The 17297-nt window shown below is 35.8% G+C and overlaps 3 protein-coding genes across 8 annotated transcripts in view; 2 read left to right on the plus strand and 1 right to left on the minus strand.

The window, feature by feature from the left end:
• The window catches only part of LOC145894912 (uncharacterized), a 425937-nt gene extending 418914 nt beyond the window's left edge, over window positions 1-7023 (minus strand). For all 6 annotated transcript variants that reach the window (XM_082983587.1, XM_082983586.1, XM_082983589.1 and 3 more), the window contains exons 1-9: window positions 6783-7023; window positions 4456-5307; window positions 3229-3677; window positions 3031-3176; window positions 2752-2909; window positions 2660-2696; window positions 2541-2603; window positions 2438-2506; window positions 41-1839 (exon numbers count right to left, since the gene is read on the minus strand). In XM_082983587.1, coding sequence (XP_082839713.1) covers window positions 41-1839; window positions 2438-2506; window positions 2541-2603; window positions 2660-2696; window positions 2752-2909; window positions 3031-3176; window positions 3229-3677; window positions 4456-5307; window positions 6783-6839 — 3630 coding nt within the window. In that variant the 5' untranslated portion in view covers window positions 6840-7023. The remainder of the gene's footprint in view (window positions 1-40; window positions 1840-2437; window positions 2507-2540; window positions 2604-2659; window positions 2697-2751; window positions 2910-3030; window positions 3177-3228; window positions 3678-4455; window positions 5308-6782) is intronic.
• Window positions 7024-11973: 4950 nt separating this feature from the next.
• LOC145893795 (mitochondrial fission 1 protein-like) lies at window positions 11974-13087 on the plus strand. The gene has a single exon (XM_082982137.1). The coding sequence runs from the start codon at window positions 12173-12175 to the stop codon at window positions 12629-12631; it is 459 nt and encodes a 152-aa protein (XP_082838263.1). The 5' UTR covers window positions 11974-12172; the 3' UTR covers window positions 12632-13087.
• Window positions 13088-13124: 37 nt separating this feature from the next.
• Window positions 13125-17283, plus strand: LOC145893794 (synapse-associated protein 1-like). Its single transcript, XM_082982135.1, has 11 exons — window positions 13125-13342; window positions 13593-13683; window positions 13779-13877; window positions 13942-14036; window positions 14207-14270; window positions 14337-14413; window positions 14582-14721; window positions 15120-15326; window positions 15382-15442; window positions 15635-15784; window positions 16257-17283. Exons 1-11 carry the CDS (start codon window positions 13205-13207, stop codon window positions 16353-16355), a joined length of 1221 nt encoding a protein of 406 aa, XP_082838261.1. The 5' UTR covers window positions 13125-13204; the 3' UTR covers window positions 16356-17283.
• The last annotated feature ends 14 nt before the right edge of the window (window positions 17284-17297 follow it).

The raw sequence follows: 17297 nt of genomic DNA on the forward strand, positions 1-17297 counted from the left end.
AAGATTATCTCAGATTTTGTTGCTTAAGATATTATCATACCTGAATATTGTGGCTTGTTTGATTTAACAAAACTTCAAAACTTCCATGATAAAACTTACAACTTTTTGACACTTGAATGTTATGAGACTTTTTTGTATCACTAAATACACAACCAATGCTGTAAGCATCAGTTGGAAGTATCTTTCCAGTTAAAGTAAATGTTTCTGGCAACAGATGAAGATTGTCTGTGTAAAATGTTGCATCATCAACTTCATGTAACCATGAGCAAATTTGCAAAAGTTTTTTTCCCTCAACTTCAGCATTTTGTAGTTGGTCATGGCAGAACTCCTTGAGTAGGTTTTTCTTTTCAGTCAATTCTTTACACTTTATGTCACTGAAACAAACTTTTGCAACTTCACTAACCTTGTCATTGCAAAGACCAAAAACAAACTTTGCAACAACTTCCCATCTGTTTGTTTTAAGTTCGGGAAGTATTTTGGAAAACTCGTCAACACTTGCAAAAAAGAAAAGGTAACAAGCAGCGAAATATTCCTGCCAAATCAAATGTGAGAAGTTGCTCATGATTGCTGAATCCAAAAACGTCATGTTCCAATTCTCTTCAGTGACAAACGTGGCTAGAAGCCCCCTTAATTTCTTTGGCACAATTCCTACCTCTCCCAGGTCATCAGAAGTAAAAACAAGCTTCTGATTCTTAAATCCATTCCATGCTAATCTAGCTATTTTGTTTAAATATTCTTCTTCCTTAATTTCTGTTTCTTTCCCCCTAATAAAGTCCTGCCTAAAATAGAACTTGAATCCATTTGCAAAAACATGAGTAACAGAGTGAAATCGACCGTCACCACCCTCTTTGAGACTTTTCCAGATGACGAAAGCAATAAAAATGCACTTTGCTGGAACGTAGCAAGAATATGAAAAGTTTGGATTGCCTTTTATTACATTCCACACATCAGCACCATTATCTCCACAAATCTGCTTGCAAAGATTTTTTTGGGATTTTTCATTAAGACCCATAACCTCAGCAACAAATAATGGTCGGTGTTTTGCATCAATTGAGAAAAAGTGCTTCTGTCGGGAAGTGAAAAGTTTTTTTGCATTTTGAAGCAATTCACCCCTCAAAAGAGCATAAATATAAAGCAAAGGGTTGTTTTTTTCGTGAGCATCCACACTTTCATATTCTAAGTCCCAATCAGCTGCAGCTTCATCGAGGCCATCCATGGTAATTAACACATTATTGGAGTTTTTTAAAAAATTGTAAAACTGTTTTTCTTTGGTTTTTGAATCACTTATGATAGACTCACTCAAGGAATCAGATTTCAACGAATATTTAAGCAAAAACCTTACAAAGGTTGTGGCGGTTTTAAAGTTAATATTTTTCACAGAAATGTAGAAACAATATTGGGTTTTATTAACATTCTCCATTCCACCATCCATTGCTTTTTCAGTTATTACTTTGGATAGTGTGGTTTTCCCAACCCCTGGTTGGCCAATTAATGCTGCAATGTTTGCAAATCGAGGCTGGTTTCTACCTTTTGCTGCTGTTTCGGCTCTTGCAAACAGTTCCTCAACTGATACTTTACTGTCGTGTTTTAAGTCTATTCTTTCATAATCTTGACTCCTGTTGTAATGTCCATCTTCATCACTGTATTGTGGGATGACTGTTTTCTTTCTACGCTTGTTTGGAGGTTTATAACCAATGGGGTAAACTGCTTTAGATGGTTGATCTGTTATGTCAAGTGGACAAACTTCAATTTGTTGTTGAGTTAAAGTTAGAAAACTCTTTGTTTGACAGTGATCTTTGGCTGCTTCAAGCAATAATTTTTCCATGCGACGTTGCTCTTCTGAAATAAAGTTAAACTTAAAGTTTGGCGATGGTAATAACAACAAAGTAGCTTGGCATTATGGTTGATGAGTTTGCTTTTATGGGATTTTTGAAGTTAGCTCAACCTCTTATTTAATTTTAATAAACAAATGAAGAAAATTTGATCCACAATTAAAAACATTTTCATTTCAAATAACTTGATTGATTTGTATGTGAAACTGGAACTATTATTTGGATTGTTAAGAAACCTAACCCAGATCTTCCACAACGAAAGTTTAAAGGTGAAAGATAACACACAAAAACTTTGACACAAGTATTATTGCTGCATTTACAGTTTCTCTATAAATATAACATGTTAACAGAATTTGCACATGTTACATGTCTAAGAAAAATAAACTGACAAAATAAATGATAAACAAAAACATGGATTAACACACTAAATATTATTTCAAGGATAGCTTATTCAACTATCAGTTGATTTATAAATAACTAAGCAACCAAAGAAAATATTCATTTTAAGCCATACAGCTATCAGGGAATTAGGACAGTTATTAACTGTTTATCAACACATTACAAACTTGTCACAACAAAGTCTGGCCATTTTTCATACTACTTACCCTGGCTGAGATCACCAATTTTGTTGTCAATTGAAGTGTTCCCATAATTGTCTGCAATATTTAATGTAACTTTATAAAACCCAAAACAGAGTTACTTCCTTACTTGTAACAAAATCTCGACCTGCTGTGTTAAATGTGTTTCCTGCTACAGTACTATCAGATATTTCTGTAAACAAAAATATTAGTAAAATTTTGAATAAGGACAAACTATTTGCATATTACCTGTTTTGTTAGAAGAAAGTTTTGAGTTGCCTTGTGTCTATAAGTGCATTTTTTTTCATTTCGAAAGCAGTCATACACAAATTTAAACTTACATTATTTTGAGTATCTTGGGCCTGGCCTCGACTTTGTACTGCTTTGTCTTCTTTTATAAACAATCCTTCATTTGATACTTTGTTGTCTTCCTTTACCGCAATTACCGCAGAATTCAGCCTTTTATTGGAATTGGAATTTCCATTTCCGCTGCTATCTTCTGTCAAAAGCAAAAAAATAACTTCATCGAACTGTTTGCAAACCCTGTAGCAAAGTTTATATCATGACCTTTACACAGAAATCTGGGAATATTTTTTGAGATTCGTTTGCTTTGTTCATACCTGATTGTTGTGGAGTTTGCTGCCCAATGTCTGGTGGATGAGGATTTCTATCCGATAATCTTTGGGTATTATCAACATATGCTGAGGAAGTAGATTCAATGCTTGGAATTCTATCAACTTGCATTGTTAAGGAACGTTGCTGGTTTCTAGAAAATGGAATGTAGAAACATATTTTTACCAAATACAACAGCAACTTACCTTGGACAAACACCCTGGTTGCCTACATTTGATTGCGTTCCATGATTATACGCACTTGTTTGACAAACAGATAAAAAATCCGGATTCTGAGAAACTGTTGATTGTTGAAAATACCCCGATGATTGACGTTTGATATCAAGCTCACTGTGAGAATTATAACCTTGGAGAAGGATTGGATTGCGGACATACCTCAAAGCAGATGTGTGAGATTGAGGTGGGACATTGCCATGTTGCGCAGAGGAAGGTGGAACTACTTGTTGCAAAACATCAACATAGTGAGGATTTGTTTCTTGCTGGAAACTGTTTTGAAAATTATGGAATAGTGGAAATCTTGAAGATTGGTTGAAGGAATGCAGAACATTGTTTGGGGGAACTGCTGAAGATTGCTGATACAATCGTTGATTTGGAACTTGGTAATTGTCAGGACCACTCAGGTAATTTATTGCACGCTGCAACAACATCAGAATATTGTCAAGTATCAAAACATAACATGGTTGAAAGCATAATTCACTTTCTTGCATTTGGAAGTCTAAACCCGTAACCTAACATTTGTGAAAAAACATACACCACAAAATCAGCAATGCTCAATTGCATGGAATAAACCTCAATGTGAAATTAACACAGTCCTACATTTCTCCTAAAAATATGAAACTGTAGATGGATAAAAAGAGATAATATTAAACAAAACACATTTTTTGACTTATGTTTGTTGTGCAAAAAAACTCTGACACATGTTATGTAATCACTGGCAACAAATTAAATTGTTGAAACACATTAGGACTATGTTGCGTTATCATGACATTATATTTAAATGCATGAAAAGTCATTTTTAAAAGTATATAACCTTTGCAATAACTGTTTAAATGCCATTGGCTTATGACCTCCAGATAATAGCTAACAACCCCAACACTCATGGGTGTGAAAACAACTCATACGATAAAAAAACACCTTTATTAGAGATAATGTATTAAAATCCCAAAACAGCGATCTGTAGACAGCTCAGATCGATTTATTGAGAGAAAAATATATTTCGCCTAAAACGGCATCATCAGTTTCTCCATTTACCAAAACTGCCAAAAAGGAAAAACAGAAAGGAAAAAGTCAAGAATCTAACGCAAAAAGGTTACGCAAGCTAAAAATAAATAAAAATTAATAAAAACTATAAAAATATTCGGGTTTCAAGCATTAACTAAAAAATTAGAGAAAGTTACTTTGTACAAAGTTTACCTGGTTGGGTTGCTGGGGTATTTGTGGGTGTGGAAAGTATTGGGTTTGGTTGAAAGCTGGTACATTGGTTGCCTGTGGGATTCCTTGACCTGGTTGTGTTGACTGAAGATTATAAGGTTGTTCACGATGGGAATTCCCCCATGCTTGTGGATATTGTTGGTTATAGAATGGATACCTCCCACCATAATATTGGTTCGGTAAATATCCTGTGGGATTAGGGTAAGGTTGTTGGGGTTGAGAAGTGTATCGTGTGTGGGGATGCCCCAATTGTGATGGATGGCTTTGAGGTGTTGTATAAAGATGAGATGTTGACGGTACACTATGATAATGAGAGGTTACATCCTGGTTGGGTTGCCAAACAGTGGATTGCTGGGGTATTTGTGGAAAGTATTGGGTTGGGTTGAATACTGGATTGGTCGCCTGTGGGATTCCTTGACCTGGTTGTGTTGATTGGGGATAGTAAGGTTGTTCTGGATGGGAATTCCCCCTTGTTGGAGGATAGTGTTGGTTATAGAATGGATAACTCCCACCATAGTATTGGTTCGGTAAATATCCTGTGGGATTAGGGTAAGGTTGTTGGGGTTGAGGAGTGTATTGAGGGTGGCAATTCCCTAATTGTGATGATTGGCTTTGAGGTGTTGCATGAAGATGAGATGTTGATGGTTTACTAAGATGTTGAGAGGTTACATCCTGGTTGAGTTGCCAAACAGTAGATTGCTGGGTTATTTGTGGGTGGGAAAAACTTTGGGTTTGGTTAAAAGATGGTACATTAGTAGCCTGTGGGGTTCCTTGACCTGGTTGTGTTGATTTTTGATTGTTTGTTTGCTCAGCATCAAACAGTGAAAACGAACCCTGCAACAACATACAGTCTCATAAAAAGGTTTTCATTATCAGAAGATTTTAGAACAAAGTGACAAGGCCTTGTTTCCATTGGGACACTCAATGTTAGTTTCTACAAAATCTTTCATAATGATGTATTGATGTCCAGCAAAAATGTTCATGAGCATAATTACCACAAATAATGTTACTGACACAAGCACAAGTAAAATAGTGACAAAGTGGCAACATGTATTTCAAGTAGTCACACATACAAAGGCTGGAGAATTTTACAAGATGGAGTTTCACCAAAATGCCTCTGTTGGTGCTTTCTTGCTCACATTAATAACACATAAGTTAACATCCTGAACATGAATTGTTACAAATTATGAAATGTCACAAAGCATTACAAAATATTTTCAATTGGGCCTTTCTTATTATTTGCTGAAACTCTTACGACTCCAGACCATTTCCACAAAACTGGCTCTAGAATCCGAGATTTTGGAGTAAAAATAACAATTTTGCAACACTTTCTATTTCTTAAATATATAAATTAGAGCTGTTACAGCTTGCTGTGAACGGTAGTTCTCTACTTGTTTGCCTTATACCAATAGGACCTTTTACAACTTTTTTCAAACAACTAAAATTTTTGTGGGTATGGTTGCAAATGAAATACTCCGGCCTACTTATAAGGTGTAATGGATAGATTTAGGGTGTGTCACAAAAATTATTGCTATACCATTCGCTTGTGTTTTTTTCACTATCTCTAAATTTAAAATACTCACAAGCTTGTTTTTTATTCTGAGTAGCTCAAATTTTAATCAAAAAAAGTGCTATAGGACGCATATTGGTGTTTCTATGAAAATTAGTTTTGGTGCTGGAAAATGCGCAAAAAAATCGGGCTGTATTTGTGGAAAAATGAATCGTTTAAGTGTCCAATCATTTGTGATTTTATGAAAGATCCATCTCATAACTACAAATTTTGATCGAAATTAGTCTACGAAAAAATGGTTTAGCCACCCCCCTAGGGCCATTTGCCCCCCTGGTTACTCAATATTTTGGTTAAATGAGCAACAAAAAATGGAACTGGATTTTGCAGAAAAATGAATCGTTCAACTACCCACTCATTTGCAATTTTTTTTTGTAAGTTCCATTCTCTATGCGATGGCATCAAATTTATTTGCTGAAAAAGTGTCAAAGCCCTCCCCCAAGGGCTGGGTATACCCCCCTGTTGGTTATATGATCTTCCCGGAGGCCCAACAAGTCCTTGCTCTGTACAGTCTCATCCAGGAGCAAAATTTTGTTTTTCAACTTAGTAGAATTTTAGGTCCCTATGTAAGTCACAAGACCCATCAACGGTCATTGGGAAACAAGCGGAATAGTCGCTAGATGCATTACAGCCGAGGGCCTTGAAAACAGGATTTCTCCAATTTAATACCCATATAGGTCCTATAAGTGTGCTCATACGAAAAATTTTAACTTTACCAAAAGCATGTGAAGTCCTGCCATACCTGGTTTGCTTGGTACTGATCATTGTTTGAACTTCCCTGTTCATAATTCCTATCCATTCAGGTTAATGTATATCAACAAACATGACCATATTTGACTGAATCCAATCACAAAAGGGCAACATATGATGCATGGCAACTGAAATCAGTGTTATGTCCATTATTCACAAGAGGTAGGAAACAGTCCGAAGGCAACAGTTTTTCACATTCGACTACATTTCATTCAATTGCTTTTAACTTTAAAAAAACTAAAATAACATACAAAACAGCATTAAAAAACAAAACACAGTTTATAAACATTATGTGTCTTTGGAAAATAGAAATAAAACCATACAGACCACGAAAGGGCGCAAGGGGGGTGTGGTTGGTATTTGTCCAATTAAAGAAGGTTCTTAGTTTTTTTAGAAGGCCAAATTTGATTTTATTCCATAGCAGGAGCGTGAAAGGTTGTTGGTTCAGAAGGATTTCATCTGCATACGTTTGTGCAAGGTTTTATGGCCGAAATGTATTCAAAACATGGGAAAATAAGGGGGGTATGGTTTTTGTTTTGCAAATTTGACAATCTTCTTGTTTTTTTAGAAGGTCAAATTTGGTGTTCTTTGATAAAAGGATTTCATAGGCAAACGTCGTTGCTTAAGAGTTATGCCATAATACGCATATGATATTCATAACCAATTATGAATATGTTTTTTTTTTTCATAATTTTGGTATCGTTAGAAAGGTCAGCCTATGAACTTTTACGTGTAAAAAAATCATGCTGCTACCTCATAGGGCGGCCGAGTAACCCGCATTCAGAGTTTTGTTAACTGGCGATTTCTTTTTGTCAACTAACATCCCTCTGGTCACACAGCAGTGACAGCACCCCTTATCTAACATGTCAACTCTCGATCACATTTACATTAATTGTCTTTTCACAAAACATCACAACAGGAATACTAACTTACAACATATCTGATCATATGCCATTATTAGCAGTAGTACACATCACAATCACACACAAACCATCGAAAAAAGTACATATTATGCTAAATCGCGAAAAGAGGCTCATGTTCACTGGGCGATTTGGATGACGTCAGCCATCTTATTTTTAAATCTGTTAATTGCATGTTGTAGAGCATTAAATTTCCGTTCTCTTGATATTGGTCAATATTGGCACCTATTACCACAACGCTGAGCAGACTTATTTGAATTACGCATGTACCGACATGTTTATTCGAGGTACATAAGGATAGAACATAGAATGACGACACAATGGGCGAATAAGCCACGAGGGAAGGAGAGTGAAAGAAAAAAGGCAATCTGTCCGGTTCGCTATAGGAGCGCAAAGGGAACGGTAAACGTAGTGAGAGAGACAGCTACGCCACTGTCATTTCGGAGAAATATTTTTTTTCAAAGAAATTAATTTCACGCAAGAGTAAAAACAACTTTAAAGGATTTATCATAAACAATACACAAGTATACACATCAATTAGAACACAACGACTATCCAAAAACAACAAATGTAAAAATGTAACTTTAACACTGTAAGGTTTGGACCTCACCTCACCCCGATTAAACAGTTTATTATCAGGCTGTGGGAATAAATCCCAAGCCGGCGAATAGCTTGTAGAGTCTCAGTAATAATACCAGTGTAACAGTAATGCTTTTGAACAAGTAGAATAGAATAGAATGGAATCAAATAGAATCAAATAGAATCAAATAGAATCAAATAGAATCAAATAGAATCAAATAGAATCAAATAGAATCAAATAGAATCAAATAGAATCAAATAGAATCAAATAGAATCAAATAGAATCAAATAGAATCAAATAGAATCAAATAGAATCAAATAGAATCAAATAGAATCAAATAGAATCAAAATAGAATGAATTTACAGGTACACACTGGGCTTTAAAGCTCTCCATACTGAGAGCTGATTGGTCAATAATGTCACGTGATATCATGAGGCGCTTGAAGTAATATAACAAAGAACATAGGTGTGATGTGACATAAGCATAGGAGAACATTTTATGTGGTAAACAGGATGTTGAATGAATCACTTTACTCGAGAATATTCGATGGCTAAACCATTTGGGTCACATTATGGGATTATGCAGGACATGTGCAAAGCTGCGCGCAAAGCATTACGCAATTCAAGCACTTGTTTCTGTGACGTATGTTACAACACCACCATGTTATTAATTCTGACTAATTTTTGTCCATACAAGGTATTGCAGCGTACCAATTGATTCCTTCAGCTTGCTGCTTTGCTGAAACTAAAGTCTGCAAGGCTTAGCTCCGCCTGCATCCATTCTGTCTAGTGTTCCAGTGTTGAATTGCAGGAAACATGCGCCGTGGTCAGAACTAGGCCAGGGAAAACATGCGTGTTGCCACAGTATATAGTGAGGCAGCAATACGAAAATTTGGATGCGAGCATGTGCAACGATCTTCTGATTACCAAGCTAAATTATAAAGTAAATCCTGTTTCCCATAGTTAGTTTCTGCTGAAGTTACCTGATGTTCTTCTTTAAAAGCGGTTCGTATGGACAGCATGACCAAAGGAAAGTAATAATACCATTCGTCGTTGTGGGTAACTGCTTTTTTTGTTGAAAGCTCTTTTAATTGTTCGATTGTTGTTTTTTTTCCACCAATCCATTTGATTGAGGCCTAAACGTCGTGGATGTGTTAGTTTTGATTCCCAAAAAGTCCATGGTAGCTTTCCATTCTTCAGAGGTAAATTGCGGACCCCTGTCAGTGGAAATAGTGTTTGGAACACCAACCATATTAACCAATGCAATAACATGAACGCGTCCGATAAAGTTTGTGTCTTGGTGTCTTTGAGGTGTATAGCCACCGGAACGAATATGTAGGCAAACCCTGCACTCAGTGGCAAAGGTCCAGCCAAATCTGTATTTACATGCTGGAACTTTGAGGAGACTGGAGGATAACGCGTGAATGGAGTGACACTGTGCCTTGCCGTTTTGTTTCTCTGGCATGTATAGCATGATTTTTCCTATAACTGAACATCTCGTCTCAGACCTGGACACACAAATCTGTCATAGATTTGTTTGTGTTATTTTAGGCCCTGGATGCCCCAAATTGTGTATAGCATCGAAAACATCCTTGTGAAGTCCTGGAGGAATGACTGGTCTGAAACTTCCTTCCTCCGAATCATTTCCTAAAATTATTTTGACCGAATTTGGTATTTGTTTGTGAACGAAATTGTTGTAAATCCCTGTAGTTAGTCTTCACCATTGTCATAATACTTTTGTTGCAATTCTATCTGTTTCCAGTCGATTAGGGCTGGCATGATGGAATATAGCATTTATTTGCGGACGTGACAATGCATCAGCAACCTTATGTAGTTACCATAGACCGTGTGAAGGTTGCAATAAGTCTACTTGATCTTTTGCAAGAAGAAAACAGGAACAAAAATCAACAACCGTCTTCTTCTGTTCCAGGGTCAAGTTCTGGGAGAAAGAAGAATTAACAACATGGTGAGAACAACCAACTCCAGAATGTGTTGTACAATACACTTCTAGGAACAGGCGTGTCATACCGCCACGCTATCTAAAAGATTACCAATGTGCCACGTAATTTCTTTTATAGCTTTCTGTGTTCTCTCTGTTGTGTGCAGTCCAGTTATTGTGTCTAACTTAACCATGTCTCCATCCAAAGGCACAACTAATCAAGACATGCATTGCTCGTATATTCAAGTTGAGTGATCATTACAAAGAAATGCCTGCCATAGCTTGTAATACTACTGCAACAATTACAGAAGACACATTTTATTTCTTTGAAGCCAAAGTAAGTTCTCCTGATTTCATAAATCAGGAACCTCCTCCAGCCGAATGTTTAATGTGGAATCACACTCTTCGTGCTCCTGGAATTAGGAAGTTTGATAGATTAACCGATACAATCTTTAAAAACGACAACCATGTAGTTCGTGACTACAGATGGCCTACGAGTACCAAGTCGGAAGTTAGCAATGCAATTCTAACTCGGTTCAAACTGTTATAATCCTATTACTATTCAAATACGAACCTTTTCAAAAGTTGGATCATTGTAAAATTCTTCATTGGCAGGTATGTCCAAAGTCCAATTGTCTCAAAGCGACTGTTATATGCAGTATTAACAAATTTGTAATCGAAACCACAAACTGCGAATTGCAATCACTAAAACGACTGAGATCAGTTCTGTTGAGAAAAAAATCTACAGGTGTTAATCCGTACACTCCGTTCCTTTTTTCTCTCGAATGTCAATTGCAAAAACTACTTTATACACTCTTAAGATCTCTGCGATATGGGAAACAGGATTTACTTTATAATTTAGCTTGGTAATTATAAGATTGTTGCAAATGCACAAAGCAGATAGTAGTGTAGTCGTTTGATATGGGCGAAAATTTGAAACCTTTCCGGTTCAAAGGATTCTTGAAAATTTTACAGAGAGCTTGCCTGAGGCATGCTGATGAACGTGCTATAAGTTAAAATACCAACTCATTTCAAACTTCAAAAAAGAATAAAAAAACTTTGTGACCCGGTGTAAAAGTATCTTCCAATTGGAGCTAAGGAACGGAAATAGTAAAGGAAAATGCCAAACTCAAAAATTTTTACAAAAAATGGTTTACCACAGCGCTTCACGCGTTTTGCTAAAGAACTCCTAACAAAACAATTGCATTTTCCGACGATGGTATATTAGAGGGACCCATACGGTAGCCACGCATTAAACGGGGAAATCCATATCGCCCCCTGTCCGTAAGGTAGAGGGACCCATAAATTCCTCACGGACAGGGGGCGATATGTATTTCCCCGTTTAATGCGTGGCTACCGTATTTAACTTGTTATCACTGGAACCATAACCACTCTCAATTAAAGAAACACTACAACTACGACGTTATTTAAACATATTTTTAACGCGTAGAAAGCATTCTTAAGTCATCAATTGTATTTTAGTCCAAAGCATTGCATAAAAAAATTGACAGACCGTGTTTATTTGTAGAAATAAAACAATTTAAATTAAACTGATATTAAAACATTTTTCTGTTTAGTGTTAATGCAATTCTTACAAAATCATGTGTTTAGTGTGTTTACAGTTTGCTGTAAAGTCCCCATTTGTGTAGTCTTCTTTTATTGCTAGTCTTTTGGTAAATAATCGATCTTCAACTGCTAATTTGGGATGATTTCTATTTCGTTTGTTATTAATAAGCGCCATCTTTGTGTGACGCAATACAAGTTATTTTCTGATCAGCTGACCAACCTGTGTTGTAAGTTTCTGAATCATAACGTCGCGTTAAAACTTTCTTTTCCAGTATTGCTCGGAGTTTATTTGCTGGATTGATATTTTACTGTTGCCTTTTTTTGCTGCAAAATTGTTTGAAGTTATTGGTGTACGTGTGTATCTTCATAAAAAAGAAAATGGATATCATAATAAAAGATGTTATTAACCCGGATGAAATAATGAAATTTGAACAAAAGTACAAGAAAGAAGAAGCAATGGGTTGTGTATTGCCTGAAACACAGTTTGAGTATGCCTGGTGTTTGGTGAGAAGTCCCTATGTTGACGATTGGAATACAGGCTTTGAACTTCTGAAAAGTTTATATGATTCCGGAGATGACATGGCCAAAAGGGATTACTTGTACTACATGGCAATTGCCAAGTTCAAGATGAAAAAATATGAAGATGCTTTGAAATACTGTGACGGTATACTTAAAGTGCAACCCCAAAATCACCAGGTCAAACAACTAAAGTCCTACATTGAAGGCAAAATGAAAAAGGAAGGACTACTTGGGATGGCAGTGATTGGTGGAACAGGTTTAGTGCTGGGAATAGGTGCAGCGGTTGTTGCTGCGTTGGCAGTTTCGTCAAGAAAATAACACCTGTGTTTTTATATATGTTTTTGCACTGTGAGATTGTGACATGAAAGCAGTACGTCCCTGCTGAAATCCACAGGATTATAGTGGACGTATATTGTGCCATGTTATTGTCAAGCATCTTATTTCTACCTTGTTGGCATTTTGTATGTGCTGTTTTTAAACACAAAAACTATTTTGTGGCCAAATTTATTGTCTTACCAGTGACACCAATTTATTAGCACAGGAATATATTTGTTTGAAATCAAATGTTTAAGATTGGAGTCAGCTAATTAATTAAAATTATTGAATTTTTTTTCCTTTATTGTCTTTTTGAACAATTAAAAATATATATCTAAATTGATGTTTTTCTTCATGGATTTATACATGGCATACATAAATTTTTGAACTCTTTGTTATTGCAATGTTTTGGATCAAAGTTTATTAAATAATGATAATTACACTACTTGTGACATATTGCTATGGTTTGTGTTATGTGTTTGCATATGCAATGTCAAAGTCGTTGTTGTCAATGTGGATGAATTTTGCTCTGCCAGAAAATACTTCATTACTTTAGCAAAACGATTCTGTAAACCTATGGCTTTGTTTAACTCCAACCTGACGTCCAGTTTGTCTGATTGGTTTACAAACAAGTTTCAAGCAACAGAGGAAGAAGACAAAGAAATAAATGACGAAAAGCCACAAGACGAGGAAACTGCCCCATCAGAAAATTTGGTATGAATTTTGAGTTGTAATATAAATCCATATTTAACTTTTAGTGGATTAGACATATGCAAAGTTTTAATACAGAAGAAAAAAGCTAATGCTGGTCAAATATGTGTTTATGATTTACAAATTAACTGTATTTGTTTACAGTGTATACTGTACTTTTCAATCTTTTGAAGTCTAATACTTACCATAATTCCAGCAAAAACAATAATGTGCTTGTTTGGTCAGTGCTAAGTTTTAAATTTGGTTTTTACAGGAAAAACAAACCAAACATGATGAAAATTCTGCTGAACAAACAGAAACTGAACAGAAACCAAACAGTGAAAAAGAAGCAACTGAAACTGAAAGTAAAGCAATTTTCTTATTTAGTGCCATTCCAAATAGTTTAGAAAAAAAGGATGTGCTGTTATTCATAAAACGTAAAATATTTTACATTCAATAGAATCTTCTGACAAGTTACTAGACATCGACACTGAACAGATGCAGAAAAAGTTGGCTGAAGAAACACAGAAGGTTGTGTCTTCGGCAATGTCGTTTGGAAGTATGTGTTTTAATCTGATGTCGAATAGGCACTGAATGAAAATTAAAACTGTTCCATTTTTTAGACTACCTCTTTGGTGTGGCTACAGAGGCCTCCAAGAAAGTATCAACTACTGTTAATGAAACTGCTCAAACTTTGAAGAAATCGGTTGAAGATACGGTAAAAGTTACATTGCAACAAAATAAATAATTTGCTTGCCCAAAACTTAAACTTCGATGCATAAGTGTATTATGTAAAATTTGCTCAAATCATATACAACCATTTAGGAGATTACGGAAATGTGTTTCATATTTATTATGTTATAATTTATTGCCATGATTATTTTTCAGCCAATTTTGGGAGATTTTAATCGGGAGCAAAAAGAGTTCATCCGACAGAAACGTGAAAAGCAAGGTTAACACTTGTTACCACTGCACATTGTGCCATTGAATATGTAAAATCTAAACTGTAAATATACAGGTGATGGTGCTGTGCCCCCATGGTGTGGTTATCAGGAAGAAGAAACAATGAAGCAACAGATCCTGGCACTTTCAACAGTAAGTTAACACTCAATCCTATAGATCTCAATACATTAGCGAATTTCACGCCCCTTTGCTTACATTTACAGCATTATTTGATTGCATGATGTGATATTTTTTTCCACTTACAAAACATTTTTTAAACTCAAAAGCACTTTTGTGAAGCATTTTTTTTGTTTGTTAAAGGATACAAGGAATTTTTTAAGAAGCCCCCCATCTGGTGTCCAGTTTAACTTTGAGTTTGAGCAAATGTTTCCCATCGCCAAGGCAACCTTGCAAGAGGACGATAACTTAAGAAAAATGAGATTCACACTTGTACCTACAAAGTAAGCACTTAATTTTGAGCAACACATGACAAATAGAAATGTAATGATATCTTGCCCTGTCATTTTTTGTGTGTTGTGATGACGTGTGATCGTACTAATATGAGATTTGTCATTTCCTGTAGGTTTAAGGCAGCCAATGCATCACTCCACCTTTGCGCATCATTGATTATAATTTTGTGGAAATTTGGCCTCTAATTGTTTACAGTCAGACTAAAACAAAAGTTAATTTTTATTCATTTGTGCTACAAAACTTGTATATATTTTGTGTACATCTGTGTATGCAAATAGACAACCTATTGTATAGGCTTAACAAACTGTGCATACATAATGGAATTTACCAGCATGTAGCACGAATATGGCTATAAAGAATATGTCAAAGAAACACCACATTTGTGCAGGATCAAAGAGGATATGTTTTGGCGTAACTACTTTTACCGGGTGTCTCTCATCAAACAATCTGCGCAACTCTCAACCTTGACAGAGCTGCAAAAGTCCGGAGTGCAGGATGCAGCTTCATCTGCTTCTTCCACATCCTCTCTTGTCATGGTTGGAAGCACGGCAACGGGAACCATGAGTCGTTCTAGCAGCAACAAGTCCCTTAACAGGTTTGCGTGGTTTTCATCTTGCTACAGTAGTTGTGTAAACATGCACTTGGTCCAGATCTGATGTGGAGAATGGAGCGATTGATGCAGAGGAATCCACCAATCTTAATGAACCAGAGGTAAACAACAGCTCATAATTGCATACTTGTGTTTCTTGTTTGTTATATTTAAAAATGTAGCTTCGTACACATACGCTGACTGTGCATAAGCAGGCAGTTTAAAAATTACATTCACAAGTTTGTGTTTCATAAACCTATCTCAGCTTTTCATGGGTAGTTGCTTTAAAATATCCTGCTACATATCACTGCCAGGAGCTCAATGCAGCAGAATTTGCCTCGGATGCATTTGACCCTTCAACTTTGAACCCGGATGACCTTGAACGTGAAATGCGTGAATTGGGAATGGACGATGGGGCGGCCAATGTACCAGAGTGGGAACAAGAGTTACAGAAAGAATTACAGGTACGGATTTTTTTGTAATATTTTATAATTCGGTTTTCAATTCGATTTTATTTTACACTAAAGAACTTGAACACACATGAACATTAAATTAGCCAAATAAAAATGGCATCGGCATTGATAAAGAAAAACATGAGGTTTATCAAGTCAGGCGCCCACGGTTAGGTTTATGACCTCACGGAAAACCCTCTGTCGTAGGATCACAGTAAGTCCCACTAGGGAACGGATGGGTTGTGACATGTCGCATTGTTATTATAACTACCTTTGCGCATTGATTGTCGAACATAAAAAATATTATTTTGTCACAATTTTCCCCATACAAGAATCAACATGATTTGGTACTTGTTGGCTATTGTCAATGCCTATGCACATCTTTCTGAAAATAAGGCATTTCTGGATTGTTGACCACAATGCTGCAAAATTTAGCACAATAATAGCAATACCCAAATTTTTGAAAAAAAGTCTCTTTTTTTAGGACTATGAGGTGGTAACTGGGGAAGACAAAGATGAACTTTGGGAAAAAGAAATTGATGATATGTTAAGTGCAGATGCTGCCCAGGAAAAGTCTAGCTAGCATTGTAGCCACTTGAAAACGATGCTTTGCCTCCTATTTTTAGATTTGCAATATATTTTGTCCATTCTATTATACAGCACTACATTGTATTGTTAACTATTTGTAATACTTAAGAATGTAAAGGTAAACGCTAGGAAAAAGTTTCATAAACTGCCCCCTGACTCTTAAATAAACAAAAAAAATTGTGATAATTTATAAAGTTGTGTTTATGTTGCTGTAAAAAGTTTGTAAGGTGCTGCAAACTACAATGTGACCAACATAATTAAAAAAATATTCAACTCAAATTTACCTTTGTGATGAAGATTATGGTCACACTTCACAGAATAATTTGTTTTCTTTGGTTAAAATTACCCCCTGTAATACTTTGTAAGGAAGAAGTTTTTTAGAATTGTAAATGTTCTTAAAATGTGCTGTATAGTTTGGCTGTCGGTGGCTTGCGCAAAAGATTGTACCAAGCTGCTTTTGTTCATTCTGCAAATTGCTTGTTAAATTTTTGAGTAATACACAAGTCAAGTTTATGTTGAAAAAGAAATATTTGATGCACAAAAATTAGTAAATGCATTTTATTAAATTCCACCCGCTTCTGCAAAAATAGAACGTTTTGATTTTAAAAAAAATTTATGTCAGTGAATCCCCTTGTCGCCATTGCATTAGTACATTGTTATAATTGTATCCAGCTTTCCAAAACCTTGGCGCGTGTGATATATTCATTAGGTGCAGCATGTTTGGACTTTTACTTTCAATATTTTTTAGCATGGCGGAATAAGTGGGCAAATCGAGCTCACTTGATGTCACTTCACGAAGAAACGCCGCCCATAAAAAATCGACGACCTGACAATTTTGTTAAAATCATGAGATTTTATTGTGACGCTCATCTCTCCTTCCGAAAAAAGAAATTTTATCACACAAATAAATTGACAGAGTCGAATTCGCAACTTCTGT

This window comes from Ascidia mentula, chromosome 3 (assembly GCF_947561715.1).
Source record: "Ascidia mentula chromosome 3, kaAscMent1.1, whole genome shotgun sequence".
Lineage (NCBI taxonomy): Eukaryota > Metazoa > Chordata > Ascidiacea > Phlebobranchia > Ascidiidae > Ascidia > Ascidia mentula.

What these genes read in the sequence shown, in the direction of transcription:
- LOC145893795 (XM_082982137.1), top strand. Translation starts at nt 12,173, where the DNA reads ATGGATATCATAATAAAAGATGTTATTAACCCGGATGAAATAATGAAA.
- LOC145893794 (XM_082982135.1), top strand. Translation starts at nt 13,205, where the DNA reads ATGGCTTTGTTTAACTCCAACCTGACGTCCAGTTTGTCTGATTGGTTT. An exon ending in AGCAACAAGTCCCTTAACAG is followed by an intron (nt 15,327 to 15,381) that starts GTTTGCGTGGTT and finishes CACTTGGTCCAG; the next exon opens with ATCTGATGTGGAGAATGGAG. An exon ending in CCAATCTTAATGAACCAGAG is followed by an intron (nt 15,443 to 15,634) that starts GTAAACAACAGC and finishes TATCACTGCCAG; the next exon opens with GAGCTCAATGCAGCAGAATT.